Genomic DNA, 18847 nt, shown 5'->3' on the forward strand with positions numbered 1-18847 from the left:
CCTTAAAAGATGGTGACTAAAATGAAAATTTTATTTAATGCTAGAAACTTTAAATTCTATTGGGAATTACTAGCTACGGGTATTTTTGGAGTTTACTCCTTAAGAATCGATTTGCATATATAAGGGGCCCGGTATGAGAAAAATGTGAGGAGTAAAATCTATCGATGAATGACCTCGTTACGTTTTTGGTGCGCAACTTTCTAATTTGTCAGTGTCGACATACTTATATTGTTGTTTTTATTATAAATATCAATAATTAATATTGTTATTGTGAAGTTTTAATTTTTATCATTGTGTTCCGCTAAAGTGAACTGGAAGTATTTTCAAATAACTATGGCAGAAAGAGGTGTAGATGATAGTGCCGGAACATCTAACAAACACGTGGTTGCAAGGTACGTTATAATTCATGTATTATATGTATGAGCATTGTATTTATTAAATATTTTAATAATTATCGATGTAGTTCATATAAATATATATTTGAAAACAACACATAAAATTAGATAATCAACCCAATATGAATTATCGAGCGCATCCACATAAAATGAAAAATTTCTAACCTAACCAAAAATTAATTTTTTTGTCGATGTCTATAAATTCTTCCACGTTATTATGATTTATTTTATAAATAATTTTTAAATATCAACAACTGTAGTCAATAATTCGATAATATTATCAGAAAAATCGACAATATTTTTTCATTATAATAATGTTTTTATACAATTTTCTTTCGAAAAGTTATTTTTTAACTTATTTAAATAATTTTCGTGTACTATTTATTATTGTATGTAAAATATTTAGTGACATAATTATCTTTTTATAACCATTTTTGTTAATTATTAAGATAATATTATATTTTAAATAAAAAATTAATTATAATAATTTAAAAAAAATGTTTATAAAAACCTTTTTTTATCAATTTTCTTAAAGTCGGTTAAAATTTTTATAATTTTCAAAATTTTTTTTATATTTTTTGACTAGGAAAAAATCTAAATCTCCAAAAACTCCAGCCGAGAGACAGCGGGCTTACAGATTAAAAAAAAATTAATGAAGGAAGCCCAAAATATTCTGGCAATCAATCAATCTTTTTTAAGTTAAATAAACATTTTACATATTTACTGTTTTCCACTCAATTTATTGAAAAAACCATAAATTATGGTGTTTATCAAATTAAACAAGGATTATAAGTTTTCATTTCCCTTCCTAAAATTTCATATCTCAAAAAATGTTTTGATATGAAATAAAGTGAGGATTGCTAATTTCACTCTTGTAAAATGTAACAGGAATATTGGAAAAACACTAAAATTTTAGAAAAAAAAATTTTAGTCACCACGTTTTAAGAGTGGAAAGGTATGGGCTGACGAAATTTTGTTATAGGGAAAATCCATCCTCCTGAATTTGTCGCAGGAGTTTAGAAAAACCCTGTATTTAAATTTCTACACGTTTTTGCTTCTTAGACCTTTTTTATTTGATTCGCTGATAAATTATATTGAAACTATAGTTAAAAATAGATTAAATCTTGACGGTTTTTTATAAAAACAAATATATATAAATAATGAAAAATAGTGAAAAGCAAATCAAAAAGTGTATTTAAATAAATTAGAGTATTATGAATTAGATAAGTGTTTAGTAATAAGTGTTGGTGAATACCTAAGTGTATTTAGTGTTATAGTACAAATAAATTACATAAGTAAGATTCACCGTGTATATAAATTGACCCCGTCGTTTAAGAGTTGTTTTAATAAATAAGAATATTACTGCAAAGTGTCATCAACACCTGTCGATCTGCTGTACTTCAAACTATACTTTTTATCACACTTGACTTAGTGAGTTTAAAACAAAATTCAAGATTTGCTGTCGTTTTATAATTATTAGCTTATAATAAAATCTTGTATAATAAGAAAATTACTCTCTAATTTTAATCATACTGTAGATACAATCGACCAATTGCAGAAGCATTTTTCCCATTCTGATTGACCACTTCTTCAGGTGTAGAAAAACGTTGACCTCGCAATTAATTTTTTATCTGCGGAATAAAAATTCGATGTTTTGACTGTTCAAAAACGTTTTTTTTTAACTAATTTGAGGTGGAGAATGAGTCGTCTTCTGTGATTGGTTTTCCTGGTTTATTCGAACACTTCTTCCAAACAAATGCTGATGTACGTTCCGTTCAGAATTGACTCGTACGAGAACAAATATGGTTGGATTTGGTTCGTCTTGAAAGACCCAAGACCCAAGATTTTTCTCAGCATTACTTTGCACCAATCGATTACAGCTTTTTTTGAGCGATTTCAAATTATTTTGACAGCCAAATGACGATCTTGGAATATCAGCATCGATCTTTCTGGCACAAAAACCGATTTTGGACGTCATTCACAAAAAGTTTTTCCATTATTGAAATTTGTTTTATTATCGTCTTAAATTTTCTATATGTAAGTTTTTCCGCTATTTTCGATTAGTTGGTAAGCAATTTTCTGAATAGATGAACGGCTTTTATCAAGAGCGATTCGAGCAAATAACCTAATTTTTCTACAGAAAGAATGGCTCTTAGTAAGAACCACAGCAAATAAGCACTTCATATCCTCTTTGCCCGTTCCGAGAAAAATTGAATTTTACAAGCATCCGGCGAATGAGCGAAGAGAGAATTTCGAAGAGATTTAAGTATTGATTAAAAAGCAGCAAGCTCCTGTTCTATTTAATATCTTGTTGACGTCACCGATTATTAAGGACCAGAAAAACGATGTCGTTCTTTGTCAAGCGTCTCGTAACGAAATCTTATAACGATAGTGAAGTTATTACATGAATTTTCTCAGTTTCTCACTTCGAAGATCTTTTCCATATTCACTTAAAGTTTATTTAAATTGAAAATACGTTTTTGATACATACATATCAATTAATAGATCATTTACCGTATGAATATAAAAGTATTTATAACATTCCAACTATGAATTTAATTTTTAGTAAAAAAAAACTGAAAACAAACTTGATATGTATGTGTATAATCCAAATAGTACAGCCACTCAAGCTTAAAATCGACCGAAACCTCGTAATTTCAAAGACGATCTTCTTGAAAATTTGGAATTAAGTTCATCTTACCTTCCTCTTGAAACCTGACTTGGGCGCAAAGTATTCTTTTTACTTTAAAGGGGTGCAAATCATCCCTTACTTCAATAAATTGAAAACTAATGAATTAAAGCGGTAATCGGTTATAGTTATGTTCAAATATAATAAATGTTGATTGTTTTGTATCATGACTTTAATATTTTGATATTTTACAGCTCACCTACCCTTAAAAACAACCCCTCATACAAAGATTATTTAAAAAATGTGGTAAAAAACATGAAATGTTTTTATTTTGGATTGTAATAGGAGAATTTTTTTTTCTTCAAGTATTTTTAATAATGCAACCACCAAAAACCACCCTTCGGAATAGAAAAAAATTGCAAATTACTAAATGGGAGCTGTTTTTTTGCTTACAATGTAAGTAACATTTCTATTTTTTATTTGTAACTACCCTTAAAAACTAAACTAATACAGTTATTTAAAAAAAGGGCTGTAAGTATGAAAGTATGAAAGTTTTATTTTCGATTTTTAGTAGAAAAAATATATATAATTTAAATATAATAAGCCCTATACTGGGCCAAAAGTATGTGTGAAGACAAAATATGATAAAGACTTAAAGAAAAGTCGAAAAGTCAAAATGTATCTTTCTTTTAAAAACCATCACAAAAAACTAATTTTTAAACAGAAGAGACCTAAAATCAAGAACATTTAGATGCATTATATATAGGAGACACGGCATGTATAAAAGAATAAATACTCCAAAAAGATCAAAACTTAGACGTTTCATAATTTTCCAGCATTGTCTCTAAAAAAATGTATTCGGTTTTTGAATAATAACTCGACTTCCCTTTAAGCTTTTTGCATTCATATAAACGTCATTTTGTAGGGAATTTCATAAGCTACAAACCCATGAGAGTTGCAACCCTTCTAGGGCCTTTTCTTCAGAGAATTTTGATGTGTAAAAAAGACTCTCCCTTAACATTGAAATCAATACCTTAAACGCTTATATTTCGTTTAATTTTCAAGCTACGTGAGTTTAAAAGAAAGCAAAATGTTCAATAAAATAAAAGCTAAATTTTAGTTATAGAAAAATTCTTTCGTTGATCCAATAGTTTTTGAGCTATTTTGAAAAAATAACGTTTTTTTTTATATCGAAAAATAAATTTCACATTAAACAACTTTTTTCAAAATATACGTGTTCCAAACCATTCAAAGTTTTGTAATGTGTTTGTTAGGGCTTAAACAAAGATAATTTTTCATGGGCTACGATTGATTTTAATTTTGCCGCACACGGTGTCAAATTTACCGACATTTTTTAGTTCAAATTCGAGTTATTTAACTTATTTTCGTCATAACTCGCTTAATTTTCATGCTAAGCGGTTTTATAAAAGCTCATTGCAAATGTCTGAAAAAGTACTTTAAAATTGTTCATTACAATTTTTTATGAAAAATTGATCGTTTTTCCATTATTTGAGCTCAAACCTCTGCATAAATTTACGAAAAAGAAAAAATTGGCTTTCAGTGACTCATAAGTTGCCGAATATTATTTGAAAAAATTAATTTAACTGACTAATTTCTTTGTTTTTTTATAAGCTTCAATTTTTATAAGAATAATTTTTTCCATAAAATGCATAATTTTCGAGTTTTTCCTGAAAAAATGTTGTGTTGTTTTTTAATTTTCAATCGCGAATAACGATAAATAAAAAACTTCATTCTACATTTTCTTCATAAAATTCAATTCTCTATCGATTTCCGGTATTATTTTGAAATTTCCACCCCCGAATAAGGGTGGCATTCACCCCTGGGGTAGAAGCATACATTGGCACCAAATCAAGTTTGTTATTTGCATCAATTTTGAGCTTCTATCAAAATTTCAAACTAATCTATGAAGGTCTTTAAAATTGCGGTGATTTGCTTGGTTCACTATACCAAAAATTAGACTTGAAATTTTAGGTTAGGAAGGTATGTTGTCCATTTGGAATATCGAAAATGAACGTAAGTTGGAATATTCCAAATTGGGAAGGAAATTTCCGCTGCTATTGTCACCGTTAAAAAGAAGAAAATGAGCTAAACAGTTCAACGTTCACAGGTCAACACTTTTTCGATTTTTAAATGATAAAGACTCTCAGAATGAATCAATAACAAATAAAGTTATTAATCGAAACCCAATTTTTGGTCAAGATATTAAAAATTTGCTGATGGAGTATGTATTAACTAAGTTTTATGAGTTGATCAGAATGGATCTGCACTGTACCAAAGTATCATTATCTTAGCACTAGGGATTTTATGTTTCCAGCTGCTCTAACAATTCTAGTCCATTCAGAAATTTCAGGATATGGGATAGTTGTAGCTGCCAAAGATCTCACACATTGAGAAAATGTGGATAAACCTTTCGTTCTATAGATAACAGAATATACACATTGCATTCCTCCTCGTGGATAGTTCTTACTTAAGCTTATGCATCGAATAGAGTATAGTTTACCAGAAATATCTGCTTTTCCATATCGAGAAACAATCAGAATCAGAAAGGTCCAAGAAAAGAAGCCAAGAACATCGAAATATATATGACTTAGAGTGTTCAAAAAACAACTACGAGATGTTGTTGTGTAGAAAACAACATTATATAAAGACACAACCACTAACAAAGACAACAACATTTGAAAAAACAACTTTAAGAAAAGTAAGAAGTTAAATTAAATACATTGGATTGGGAATTTACCTCTTAGTCGTTTAAGATTTGTACACAACGCTCTGAATTTTACTTGTTGACTTGTCCATTAAGATGGAAATGAGCTTCATTCGAAAATAAATAAGATGGTAAACTTTAGAAACCAACCAATCAACTAGTTTATAAAGACAAGTATCTAACTAGCATCCTGAGACTTCAATTTTTGCACCAACTGAATTTTGTGAGAGTGCAGTCTGAAATCTTTGAGTAAAACAATGATATCTTTGTATTGGAAAAGAGACTGCAGATTTAGTTTTGGAGTGAACAATTGATAACTATCTAAATTTAAAGTATTTAGTATTGACGATACACCAAGACGGTACTTATGTGAGATATAAAAAGAGACCAAAATTAGCACGGGAAAATAAGCAACAAAATAACTTCAAGGATTGCTATAAAGCAACACTTTGACGAAAGAGAACAAAAAACCTTCCAGCATCATCAATTTATATAGGGCAAAAGTTTAAACAATAAAACAATAAGAACCAAAATAAACACAGCAACAGAGACCAGCGAGTAGGAAACTGGATTGAAAGGGAACTTTGGAGGAGAAGAACGGCGAATTCGTAAAGGAAAAATGTCAAAGAAGAAGGCTGGATAATGATGCATTTGAAATATAGATTAGTTGTGTAGTAGCCTACTATAGAACCAAACAAAATTTCAATGTCAAAATATTTTATCACTCAATATTCTCCTCTCCCCCAGCGAACCTGGAACGTTTCTAAACCTTTCGAAAAAAATGTTTCTTCTTCGTCTGCAAACCAGACCTCCACAGCTTTTATTACCTCCTCGTTGGAAGAAAATTTACTTTTAAAAGATATTATAGTCGGACGGAGCCACATCTGGTGAATAAGGGGTGTAATACAAACCCTAAATCACGAATTTTTTGCATGGCAACATGAGATTTGTGTGCAGGGGAGCTGTCTTGCAAAAACAAAACACCTTTGGATGGTTTTCCGCGTCTCTTCTCTTTAATTTTTTCCCGTAGAGTGGTCAGTAATGTCGAATAGTAATCTCAAGGTCTTGGAAGTCTTGGAGAACCAGAGTTTCGCAATTTCATCGATTGCTGCTTTGTTTCTGGATCGTAGAAATGTACCCAAGTCTCATCCATATCAACAATTCGGTTTAAGAAGTCTACATCGTTTTAAAATCGAACGCGATGCTTCTACGCGATCCATTTTGCAGCAATTTTTCTCATGTCCAAATTGACGTGACTAATATGATGAACGCCTTCGTATGAAATCCATTTTAGCCCAAATCGGTAGTCTGATAAAATCATGACATGAACTGCATCGGTATTTTCGGAAACTGACACAGAAACTGGCCTTCCCGATCGGTCATCAACTTCAATGGAAAATTTACCTCTTTTGAAGTTTGCAGTCCAATTTTTCACGGTCGCATACGAAGGACATTGATCACCAAGGGTATTAAGCATATCTTCTTAAATCTGCTTACCTCTTAACCCTTTTAAATACAGGTACTTGATGATGATTAACTCTGGTTTACTTTTTTGACCTCAAACTTTACACTTACACTTCTAATAAGTTATTGTCCGTTACTATGGTAATACAATATTTTGTTTATGCATGGAACTGGTCTGGGTTAACTAGATATCAATACATCCTCGTGTACCCAAATAAATTAGGGGCAATAAAATATACGTTGCACGATAAAATCTAAATGAATAAAAGGGAATTATAATACTGATGGATCTTAACAAAGAAATATATCGATTTGCAATGAGCTTTACAATGTATCGTTTCGTAGGTTGCTCCAATGTGTAAAGCAGATCTGTCACTATTGAAAAACAAATCTCATTTTAATTTTCAAATGTTACTATTCCATACATTAATGATTTCAAGTTGACAGAAAAATGTTAAAACCTTGAGTGCGATGAGGCACATGATAAAAATTGGAACAAAGGTAAAAAACGTGTATTTATATTCACCTGTAATATTAATGCAGTCGTTAATAATTACGAAATAATTATTGAGTAGTTTAAAAGACTTTATGTGTTAAAAATGTTCAATTAAATGTACTTATTATTATTTATTATCATCTAACGACTAACATTTTTTATACAATAATGTACGACTAAAATTAAATTTTTATGAAATATGAATAATTGAACAATAAATAATTTAACAATAAAAGCTCAAATTTATAATAAAATATATATATAATAATGAATTGTATAACAATAATTTAATTTAAAGGATCGTAATTAATGAAAAAACTAATAAACACGACAACTTTCAACATTGTGAAATGCTAGAACCCGAAATACGAAAATACTCGGTATATAACTTAAATAAAATATTTAACTTTCTACTAAAACAAAATTTTTTTACTTTCTCATATAATTTCGAATTGTGTTGTGGGTTAAGGACCCAAAATAAAACTATCCAAGAGCTTTTTAAAATGTCACGGTTTCGATCTTTCATTTGATCTTTATCAAAGCTAAAAATCTGAAAATCTTCATCAACAATTAAGTTATTATATATTTTTGGTCTTGATAAAGATCAAATAAAAAATCGAAACGTTGGTTTTTAAAAAAATTCTTGAACAGTTTTATTTTGAGTTTTATACGTTTCAGAAGCTGATACATCCCATGAATTATTTTATAATAGTCTAATAGACGGGCTATTAGTATGGAACATAACTTTTCCAAGGTTAGTGTTAGTATAACTTTTCCAAGGTTAGTGTTAGTATAACTTTTCCAAGGTTAAAGTTAGTATAACTTTTCCAAGGTTAGTGTTAGTATAACTTTTCCAAGGTTAGTGTTAGTATAACTTTTCCAAGGTTAGTGTTAGTATAACTTTTCCAAGGTTAGTGTTAGTATAACTTTTCCAAGGTTAAAGTTAGTATAACTTTTCCAAGGTTAGTGTTAGTATAACTTTTCCAAGGTTAGTATTAGTATAACTTTTCCAAGGTTAGTGTTAGTATAACTTTTCCAAGGTTAGTGTTAGTATAACTTTTCCAAGGTTAGTGTTAGTGTTAGTATAACTTTTCCAAGGTTAGTGTTAGTGTTAGTATAACTTTTCCAAGGTTAGTGTTAGTATAACTTTTCCAAGGTTAGTGTTAGTATAACTTTTCCAAGGTTAGTGTTTGTATAACTTTTCCAAGGTTAGTGTTAGTATAACTTTTCCAAGGTTAGTGTTAGTATAACTTTTCCAAGGTTAGTGTTAGTATAACTTTTCCAAGGTTAGTGTTAGTATAACTTATCCAAGGTTAGTGTTAGTATAACTTTTCCAAGGTTAGTGTTAGTATAACTTTTCCAAGGTTAGTGTTAGTATAACTTTTCCAAGGTTAGTGTTAGTATAACTTTTCCAAAGTTAGTGTTAGTATAACTTTTCCAAGGTTAGTGTTAGTATAACTTTTCCAAGGTTAAAGTTAGTATAACTTTTCCAAGGTTAGTGTTAGTATAACTTTTCCAAGGTTAGTATTAGTATAACTTTTCCAAGGTTAGTGTTAGTATAACTTTTCCAAGGTTAGTGTTAGTATAACTTTTCCAAGGTTAGTGTTAGTGTTAGTATAACTTTTCCAAGGTTAGTGTTAGTGTTAGTATAACTTTTCCAAGGTTAGTGTTAGTATAACTTTTCCAAGGTTAGTGTTTGTATAACTTTTCCAAGGTTAGTGTTTGTATAACTTTTCCAAGGTTAGTGTTAGTATAACTTTTCCAAGGTTAGTGTTAGTATAACTTTTCCAAGGTTAGTGTTAGTATAACTTTTCCAAGGTTAGTGTTAGTATAACTTTTCCAAGGTTAGTATTAGTATAACTTTTTAAATGTTGGAATCATTGAGGACTTCTTTCATTCATTTATTCAATTTATTCAATTTAGCACGGATGAAACAATTTGGTTAGTTAGGTTAGGTTAGGTTGCGGATGAAACAATTTGGTACATAATCAACACTTTTGCCTGAACTGTTTTTATCACAAAACCTTTTCTCTAAAAAATGCTAAGACTTATTTTTGCAAACCCTGATCTTTAACTATTTTTTTACACACATGAAACCCATGGGGACTTTTCACAATTTCATTATAATATTATCCATAGAATCCAAGCAAAAATTCATCTTCTTTGGAAATAAATCAAGGGTGAATGTCTTTTTTGACTCCTCAATAACATTACACAAAATTTGAGGCAAATATATGCTTGAACTTATTTTGTATGACCCAGCATTTAAAGGGGGCTTCAAAATCTATCAACCAACAACCATAGGTGCATTAAATTAGAATTTAATTTTTCAAAAATAATCTTTTGTTAAGAGGTTACTAAACAAGAAATTTTAGAAATTATTAGGCAAGAAACATCATCCAGTGTATTAAAATATTGAGTAAATATAAGTAAATTGAGAACTATATTGAATTTAAGTATATTGCTTATTATATAGGACCTACAATAGTTAATTTTCAATTCAAAAAATGCTTACTTCATTTGTTTTACTATTGTACTCTTCCCCGATTCTCCAGCACCTGTAACAAAAAATTGGATTAAAGCATAATTTGCAAATTAACATATGGGTAATTCTTACGAAACTCTTGTCCAAGCAGATTTTATAATGAACCTAACAGACTTGAGACGTTTACTTTTTTTCGAAAGAGCTAAAGGCTAAAAATGTTGGTAATAACTTTGAGATTGTACGGACATTTTTAAGGAATAAAAAATACGTAGTACTCTGAAAGTCCCAGTATCCAGATTAGAACGTTATTTACAGTTTTTATTAACAAGTTTTCAAAAAATCTGTTCGGAACTATGATTGTCTATTGTTAAAACAAGAAACATTCAAAATTTCTCTGAATTTAGGATCATACGTCACTAAATAGTTCTCTAATGTAACCTCAATATTTGTCTCATGGAAAATAATCATTCCCACGCAGTATTGCCAACAGTCGTTAAGTAGGTTTATATTTGAGCATTAGTTTTTGACAGTTGGTAGTACGGTTACTTGTTCGGAATAGCGAATTGGCGAATTGAGTTCAGGTTTGTTAGAGTAAATGTTTTAAGAAGATGTCATTGTAATTTTTCAAAAATTAAAATTTATTTAATCATATTATCACAGTGGTGTAGTTAAGTATGTTGTTAGAGGTAGAAAGCTTAGCGAAAAGCTAGCTGATAACGAAAGGTTATGTTACGAGATATTTTCAGGTTATGATTTGTTTTGTCATTCCCTCACCCTCACTTTTTCATTTTGAATAAAAGTGAGAGGATGATGAGTTATGAGGTATTGACTTTCAGACTAGATCGACTACGTTTTCGTACACTTTTTCTTATTGAAACTTTTTAATTATCTACCATTTACTTAATTGAGTTTGTAGACAAAAGCTTGTAAAAACTAAAAATCAAATAAGTAAATAAATAAATAAAGATACAAATAAAATAAAATTTCAATATACAGAATAAAACCACAATGAGTAACCAAATTATGGGTAATAATTAGTATATACAGAGAGTAGAAGGCACTTTCCAGTAAATATGCCCTCAAATTATTGTGCAATGCGGGTAAAGATGATGTCGATTTGATTTCAATTGGCAAGTGATTGTGCATTTTTTGCATTGTAAAATATTGAGCCCTCAACTATTTCTAAACATGGAGCAGGTATGTAAAGGTCGTGGATAGCCATGCTATCAAAGTATAAGTATGTTTATGTTCTTAATTTACATAAATGTTAATATGTCATTCTCAAGTTATGTAATCAATTATTTAAAAGTGATAATATTCCAGAATGATAATATGCGTTATAAAGGATGAGTCATTTGACCAAGATAAATGTTTCAGCACTCGTATGACAATAGGTTCTGAGTAAAAATGTCAAACTTTATACTGGCAATGTCAAATTTGATATTCACATCAGTGTTGCCATATCTCAAAGCTTAAGTAGCAATCTATGAAGCATTTTTCTGGCTGTTCGTTATGTTCTCATTTCAGGCACTTTCAAACATATTTAAAATACTGATTTCCGTACACTTTTTTCTCTATTAGACATTGTACCTACGTCAAATTGTCACAAAATCTAAAATTACATAGAAAAATAGCAAGAGTCAGAATTTTTAATCATTTAAAGAAGTCCCTGCAGTGAGCCCTGCTGTTTAGTCCGACTAGATATCTCTTTTGTAGACTGTTGAGGAGGTGTATAAGTTCAGGTTTTTGGAAACTGGAAATTTTTCGGGTCAGCAATATGTAACTTCCATTTCAATGAATTATTCAAAACAAGCTCTTAGAATTTTACAGATTCAACGACGTCAATGATGATGTTATTTAAGGCCGCTTGACATGATGCATGATGAAGTTCATCTGATTGTTCCATGCAAGATCTTGACATTATCGGTTTTGTGCCGTTTCTATTGCATGCAAATTGCAATCTAGTTACTTTTGACATAACAGATCAGCTTTGTAGAAAATGTTAGTAAAAATTTGAGGTTAGGAATTTATTTACTTTTAATGTTTACAGAGACTTGCATGCAATTTCTTGCACGTTATTATTGCATTGTGTCAAGCGGCCGTTAATAAAAAAGGTTGCAATATATATTTTAATGATAAAACTTTGCTTTTAGAATAATATATCCTAATCGAATTTCAAGACTTGACAATTCTCATAATAGTTGGTTTATGAAATGAAAAACGATTCCAAATGACAATGACAATTGACGTCTATTGTCATTTAATATCGATCACCTCGTATATATAACAAAAATAAATGAAAAACGATCTCAAATGACAAGAATTACTGGCCATTGAAGCCAATTGACGTCTATTGTCATTTAATGTTGATCACCTTGTATATATACCAAAAAATAAATGAAAAACGATCTCAAATGACAAGAATTAATGGCCATTGAAGCCAATTGACGTCTATTGTCATTTAATGTTGATCACCTTGTATATATACCAAAAAATAAACGAAAAACGATCTCAAATGACAAGAATTACTGGCCATTGAAGCCAATTGACGTCTATTGTCATTTAATGTTGATCACCTTGTATATATACCAAAAAATAAATGAAAAACGATCTCAAATGACAAGAATTAATGGCCATTGAAGCCAATTGACGTCTATTGTCATTTAATGTTGATCACCTTGTATATATACCAAAAAATAAACGAAAACGATCTCAAATGACGAGAATTGATGTCGATTGAAGCCAATTGACGTCTATTGTCATTTAATGTTGATCACCTTGTATATATACCAAAAAATAAATGAAAAACGATCTCAAATGACAAGAATTAATGGCCATTGAAGCCAATTGACGTCTATTGTCATTTAATGTTGATCACCTTGTATATATACCAAAAAATAAACGAAAAACGATCTCAAATGACGAGAATTGATGTCGATTGAAGCCAATTGACGTCTATTGTCATTTAATGTTGATCACCTTGTATATATACCAAAAAATAAATGAAAAACGATCTCAAATGACAAGAATTAATGGCCATTGAAGCCAATTGACGTCTATTGTCATTTAATGTTGATCACCTTGTATATATACCAAAAAATAAACGAAAAACGATCTCAAATGACGAGAATTGATGTCGATTGAAGCCAATTGACGTCTATTGTCATTTAATGTTGATCACCTTGTATATTTAAAAAAAAATAAGATAAACTATAAAAACATATCAAGTAACAGTCAATCGGAACGAATAAATTGTCGATCAGTTTATTATTCTTTGTTTTGCGTATCAATGATGTATACATAATATATTTTATTTTTATACCCAAAAATCAATACATCCGATAATTTGCCTCATTCGAGTGTCGTATTATCGAGCCTTATCACCACTCCAAACGTAAAGTGTATGCTGCTTTTATATTTAGGATGCTTCGGAAAGAGGAACTAACCACTTTATCAAGTATTTTTATCTACGAGGTAATTAAACTTAACGATGCAAATATAAACTCAAACGTAAAACTTGAAATCTAGAAATGATTATTATCTTGAAAGTACGAAATTTATTACTGGTGCATTTTAAATTAAAGCTAATTCTATAGCTTCGTTCGCGGTAGATAATTTGGACACATTCCTAATTTATTCTGAATATTTTTTGGACGTATCAAATGCGCATGCTTTGTTCAGAATATGTTCAAAATTAGCTAGGAGAATAAAATGTTTGTAATTAACTGGGTTTATTATTCATATTTGTGAGTATAAAGTCAACTACCACATTTTTTAAATACAATTATTTAGAAAACCACATACGAGGGGGTACCCAAAAGTAACCGGAATAGCATTGCCACGGGAGGAGCTTTTGTAGTTCTGATTTCTGCCGCTAGGGCTTGCCTAATGCAACTCATCGCCAGTTCAGTGCCGCGCGGGCCGTTCTGTTCGTCACTAGTGATCTTTTTGCTAGTGTTGTTTCACTACTGCTTCGTTTTTTTACGATGGCAAATTTAAGTGAACAACGTGCGGTGAAATTTTGTTCTCTACTCATTAAAAACGCTGCTGAAACTGTTTAAATGTTGAAAACTGCATACAAAGATGATGCTATGGGGAAAATTCAAGTGTATGAGTGGTTTTCTCGATTTAAAAATGGCGATATGTCGATTGATGACAAACCTCGCTCTGGACGTCCATCAACTGCCCGAATCGACGAAAATGTTGAAAGGATTTGAGAACTTGTGCGCACAGACCGTCGACAGACAATTGTCTGAAAGCAGTGGAATATCTTAAAGCTCGATTCAGTTAACAAGTGACTGGTTCTTCCACCATGACAAAGCACCTGCACACTCACTTACTCGCCTGACCTGGCTCCCTGCGATTTTTTCTTGTTTCCACGCATGAAAAAGGGCATGAAAGGACGGCAATTTGAAAACATTGAAGACATGAAGAAAAGACCGAGACAGGAGCTTGCAGCCATGTTTAAAGATGTGTTCAAACAATGTGGATTAATTGCACATGCGCCAGATTAAAAATTCTTCCATTGAACGTATTCAGAATACGTTCGGAATTAGAAAACTGTACCCCACGAACACAGTATTTTGAATCCTGAAGATGTTTTATTAGCACAGCGAACGCACAAACTACGCATGAATCTGGTAACCGAATATGTTCCGGATATCTATCGCGAACAAAGCTTATGGCATCGTATTTTAGAACCGATTGTACTCGTAATATGTCAATAAGATAAGAATTTTTAGAATGTTCTATCGAAAACAGATTCGTACTCGTGAAAACATAAAATCATACAAATAGAATTATGATAAATAAAAATTGTATTAATCAACTTCCTTTCCACGCCATGCCTAATAAATCTCCTATTATTAAAAATGTTCTGATCAATACTACTAACCGTATAACTAGCGCCCTCTATGAGAGTCAGAAATAAGAACAAATTCATTGGATATTTCAATTCGATGTTGCCAGTAGTTGCGACAAAACCGCCAATAATTTATTTTTGTTGCGAAAATTTTTTTACTGAGCAAACTCAATTTTCTGTCTATTCTAGAGACGGGATCACCTTTTTTTGAAGCACCCTTTATAAGGCGTAATTAGATTTTTAAACTTTAATGTTATAGAAATTATTTCTGACGTTTAAACGTATGTAGAGTTGTGTAGCCTAACGATACAACCTCATTGTATCCATTTACTGTAATATAAAAAGGGTTTTAAAAATGTTTGTATGCATCAAAGGAAATACGTAACAGAGAAACTTCCTTTAGAGGGAAATATTCACGTTTCCCCTTTTACTACTCTGATAAATCAAATTAACGTTGTTCAGTAAACCTATTTCAAAGTATCTCACTTGCAATTTCTATTTTCCTATTTTTTTTTTTCAAAATTTAGATATTTATTTAAGAAAAACATGTACGGTATTATTCAAAGTATTGCCCATCCGAAGCTATGACCTTTTCCCATCTTTCTCGTAATTTGTGGATCCCATCCTCCCAGTGAGGGCGTTCTGCACTGACCGGAACAAATGGTGGTCAGAAGGGGCAAGGTCTGGACTATAAGGCGGGTGATGGAAAACTTCCCATCCACTGTTTTCCAAATAATTCTTAGCCGGAGTAGCAACGTGCGGCCGAGCGTTGTCATGATGGAAAATTATTGTCTCTTGTGTCTGGTCGCATACTCCGGGCGTTTTTCGGCTACTGCTCTCTTCAAACGGATTAATTGTGTTCGGTAGCGTTCTCCATTGATGGTTTCACCCGGATTTAGCAGGTCATAATACATCACACCCTTCTGATCCCACCATTACCTTCGCGCCATGAATATTCGGCTTTGCCGTTGAATTGGCTGGTTGGCCGGATTTCACATATGATTTTTTGCGCTGGTGGTTGTCGTAATGGATCCATTTTTCATCACCAATAACCATCCGATGCAAAAATGACTTCCTTCTGTCACCTTTCGACGTCTCTCAGCTTGAGTTCATGTGGAACCCAATTTCCTTGCTTTTGAATATATCCAGTTGCTTTTGAACATTTTGAAATGGCTGCTTGGGTGACACCCAAAGATTCTGCGAGTTCTTTTTGTGTTTGGCAGCAATCTTCAACGAGTAATGCTTCCAGTTCTTCATCTTCAAACTTTTTTGACTGTCCAGGACGTTCATCGTCTTCCAAGCCAAAATCACCACTTTTAAATCGTACAAACCACTTTTGGCACGTTTGCTCAGCTAGAGAATATCCACCATAAACTTTCACCAAAATACTTTGACTCTCCGCAACATTTTTCAAACAAAGTTCGACATATTTGAGTTAAAAAAAAATGATAGAATTTAAAAATTTTGGATCGAGGGCTATCCTTATAATGTTTGAAAAAAATCCACTCTAACTTTTAGATCGTCTGGCAAAAGCTCTTAGACTCTAATATATGAAATGAAAATTAACATCAGATAACTATTTTCTACTACTACATTTTTTTAATCAATAACACATGAAGTAAAAATATCATCGAGTGGGCGAGGTCCACTAATTACATTAATGGATTAGGGACAAGTTTGACTTGTTATTAGTAGGAGGAAATATCTATTGTTTAAATTGCATACAACTGATGACTGTTAAGCAGTGAAAAATGTTTTCTCGCCGTTTATACGAGATACCTAGAGATAATGTTTTAATTATCTCTTAAATTTTATAGTTTAAAATGGATCCAATTATTTTTACACAATACTGAAGGCGGGACAGACTGAGTCAATTTGGTATATCACCAAAGTTAGCAGAGCAATATGAGCATACATAACAAAAAATAAGCGGAAAATTAAATACTAGTTAATAGTTAATTAAGTGCCATATTACGAAATTTTCCGCAGATAAAATTTTTTTCTATAGTTAGCAGAACAGCCAATTTCAGAAAAATTTACCGAAGCTCCTCCTCTTGTGGTACCTTTGGACTTTTTAGAAACAGTTTCAGGGTTTCGTACCCATTGAGATTTTAATCAGCTTGCTTCAGACTATCAATGTGCCAAGTTTCAGAAAAACTAACCGGAGCCCTTCCTCTTATGGTACCCTTGGACTTTTCAGAAGTAGTTTCATGATTTGGGGAATTTTGAGGTTTCGTATCCATTGAGATTTTTATCGGTTTGCTTCACAGTATCATTTTGCCAAATTTGAAAAAAACTGACTGTAGCTTCTCCTCTTATGGTACCCTTGGATTTTTCAGAAGTAGTTTCAGGGTTTGAGGAGTTTTAGGGTTTCGTATCCATTGAGATTTTAATCAGATAGCTTCAAACTATCATTGAGCCAAGTTTCAGGGGTAACTACCCTGATGGTTTGGGGGTTTTGGGATTCACAGTATCATTGTGCCGAATTTCAAAAAAACTGACTGAAACTCCTCCTTTCTTGGTATTCTTGGACTTTTCGGGAATGCTTTGAACTACAATTGTGCCAAGTCTCAGAATATTTGACCACAACCAATTCTTTTCCTCACGGGGTACCTTCGGATACTTCATGGGTAGATTTTACGGGTTTGGGGATGTTCTAAGGTTTCGTGGACTTTGAGACTTTTAATCAGCTTGCTTTGAACTAAAATTGACTAAAACCCAATTCCAATAAGCGATGTCCTTTCTGTGTCTAAAGATTTTGAATGACTATTTGTACATAACGTCTTTTTTGAAATCATGATCAGATTTATAGTGATGCATGAAGGCTTTCCACAGAAAATGCATTGCAAACTTTGTGTCGCAATTTTTGATAAAATAATGTTACAGATCTCATTGGTGCATATCAAAATTTTAGCATTTTCTTTTATGATAATCTATATTTGATTTTGCAAAAAAAAGCACAAAAAATTTGATGAAATTGATAAAATCTTTATTGGAATGGATAGAACGAACAGTATAATTAAATGTTTGAAGATGATTTCATGTAAATATTGGCCGCGGCTCCGCTTTAGATAGCCTTTGCGCAAGGTTAAATTTTGGCACACTCTCTCCAACATATCGGCCGGTATTTCTTCCAGTATTGGCTTCCAGTACGTCAATCTTTGCTGGTTTATACCTGTAGATAATAACTTTAACACAAGAAATAGTCCAAAGGCGTAAATCACACTATCTAGGCGGTCGATTGACGGGCCCCAAACGTGAGATGAACTGTTCACCGAAGGCGGCTCCCAATTTGGCCATTGTTTCGCATGCCGTGTTGGATGTGGCACCGTCTTGTTGATACCACATATCAGGCATGTCCAATTCTTCCATTTTGAGCGAAAAAAATCGTCAATCATCACAAGGTAGCGCTTACCATTTACAGTAACGTTCCGGCCATCGTCGCTTTTGAAGATGATGTCACAGGCCCATAATCTACATCAAACAGAGACTTTTTCGGGATGAATTGGTAGCTCTTGCAATGCTTCTGGCTGGTTGTCACTCCATATGCGGCAATTTTGTTTGTTGACGTATCCATTCAACCAAAAGTGAGCTTTGTCGCTGAACACAATTTCCCGATAAAATAATGGATCTCCCTCCAACTTTGCCAGCGCCCTTACACCCAACATTAGACGTTGTGAGAGATCGTGTGGTTTCAATTCCTACACCAGCCGTATCTTATAAGGTTTTACACCTAGTGGTTTAATGTCCAATAGTGTAAACTGGGTTCGAAATTTAATTACAAGCTTCCGA

General features: G+C 31.8%; 1 protein-coding gene across 4 annotated transcripts in view; it reads right to left on the reverse strand.

Moving 5' to 3' along the window:
* LOC130897525 (guanine nucleotide-binding protein G(o) subunit alpha) overlaps nt 1–18847 on the reverse strand; it is a 99168-nt gene that overhangs the window by 12526 nt on the left and 67795 nt on the right. For all 4 annotated transcript variants that reach the window (XR_009059722.1, XM_057806428.1, XM_057806427.1 and 1 more), the window contains one exon: nt 10225–10267. Coding sequence is in view for 3 of the 4 variants with exons in the window: in XM_057806428.1 (XP_057662411.1) it covers nt 10225–10267 (43 nt within the window). In the remaining variant the exon portion in view is untranslated. The remainder of the gene's footprint in view (nt 1–10224; nt 10268–18847) is intronic.

Source organism: Diorhabda carinulata, chromosome 8 (genome assembly GCF_026250575.1).
Source record: "Diorhabda carinulata isolate Delta chromosome 8, icDioCari1.1, whole genome shotgun sequence".
Taxonomy (NCBI): domain Eukaryota; kingdom Metazoa; phylum Arthropoda; class Insecta; order Coleoptera; family Chrysomelidae; genus Diorhabda; species Diorhabda carinulata.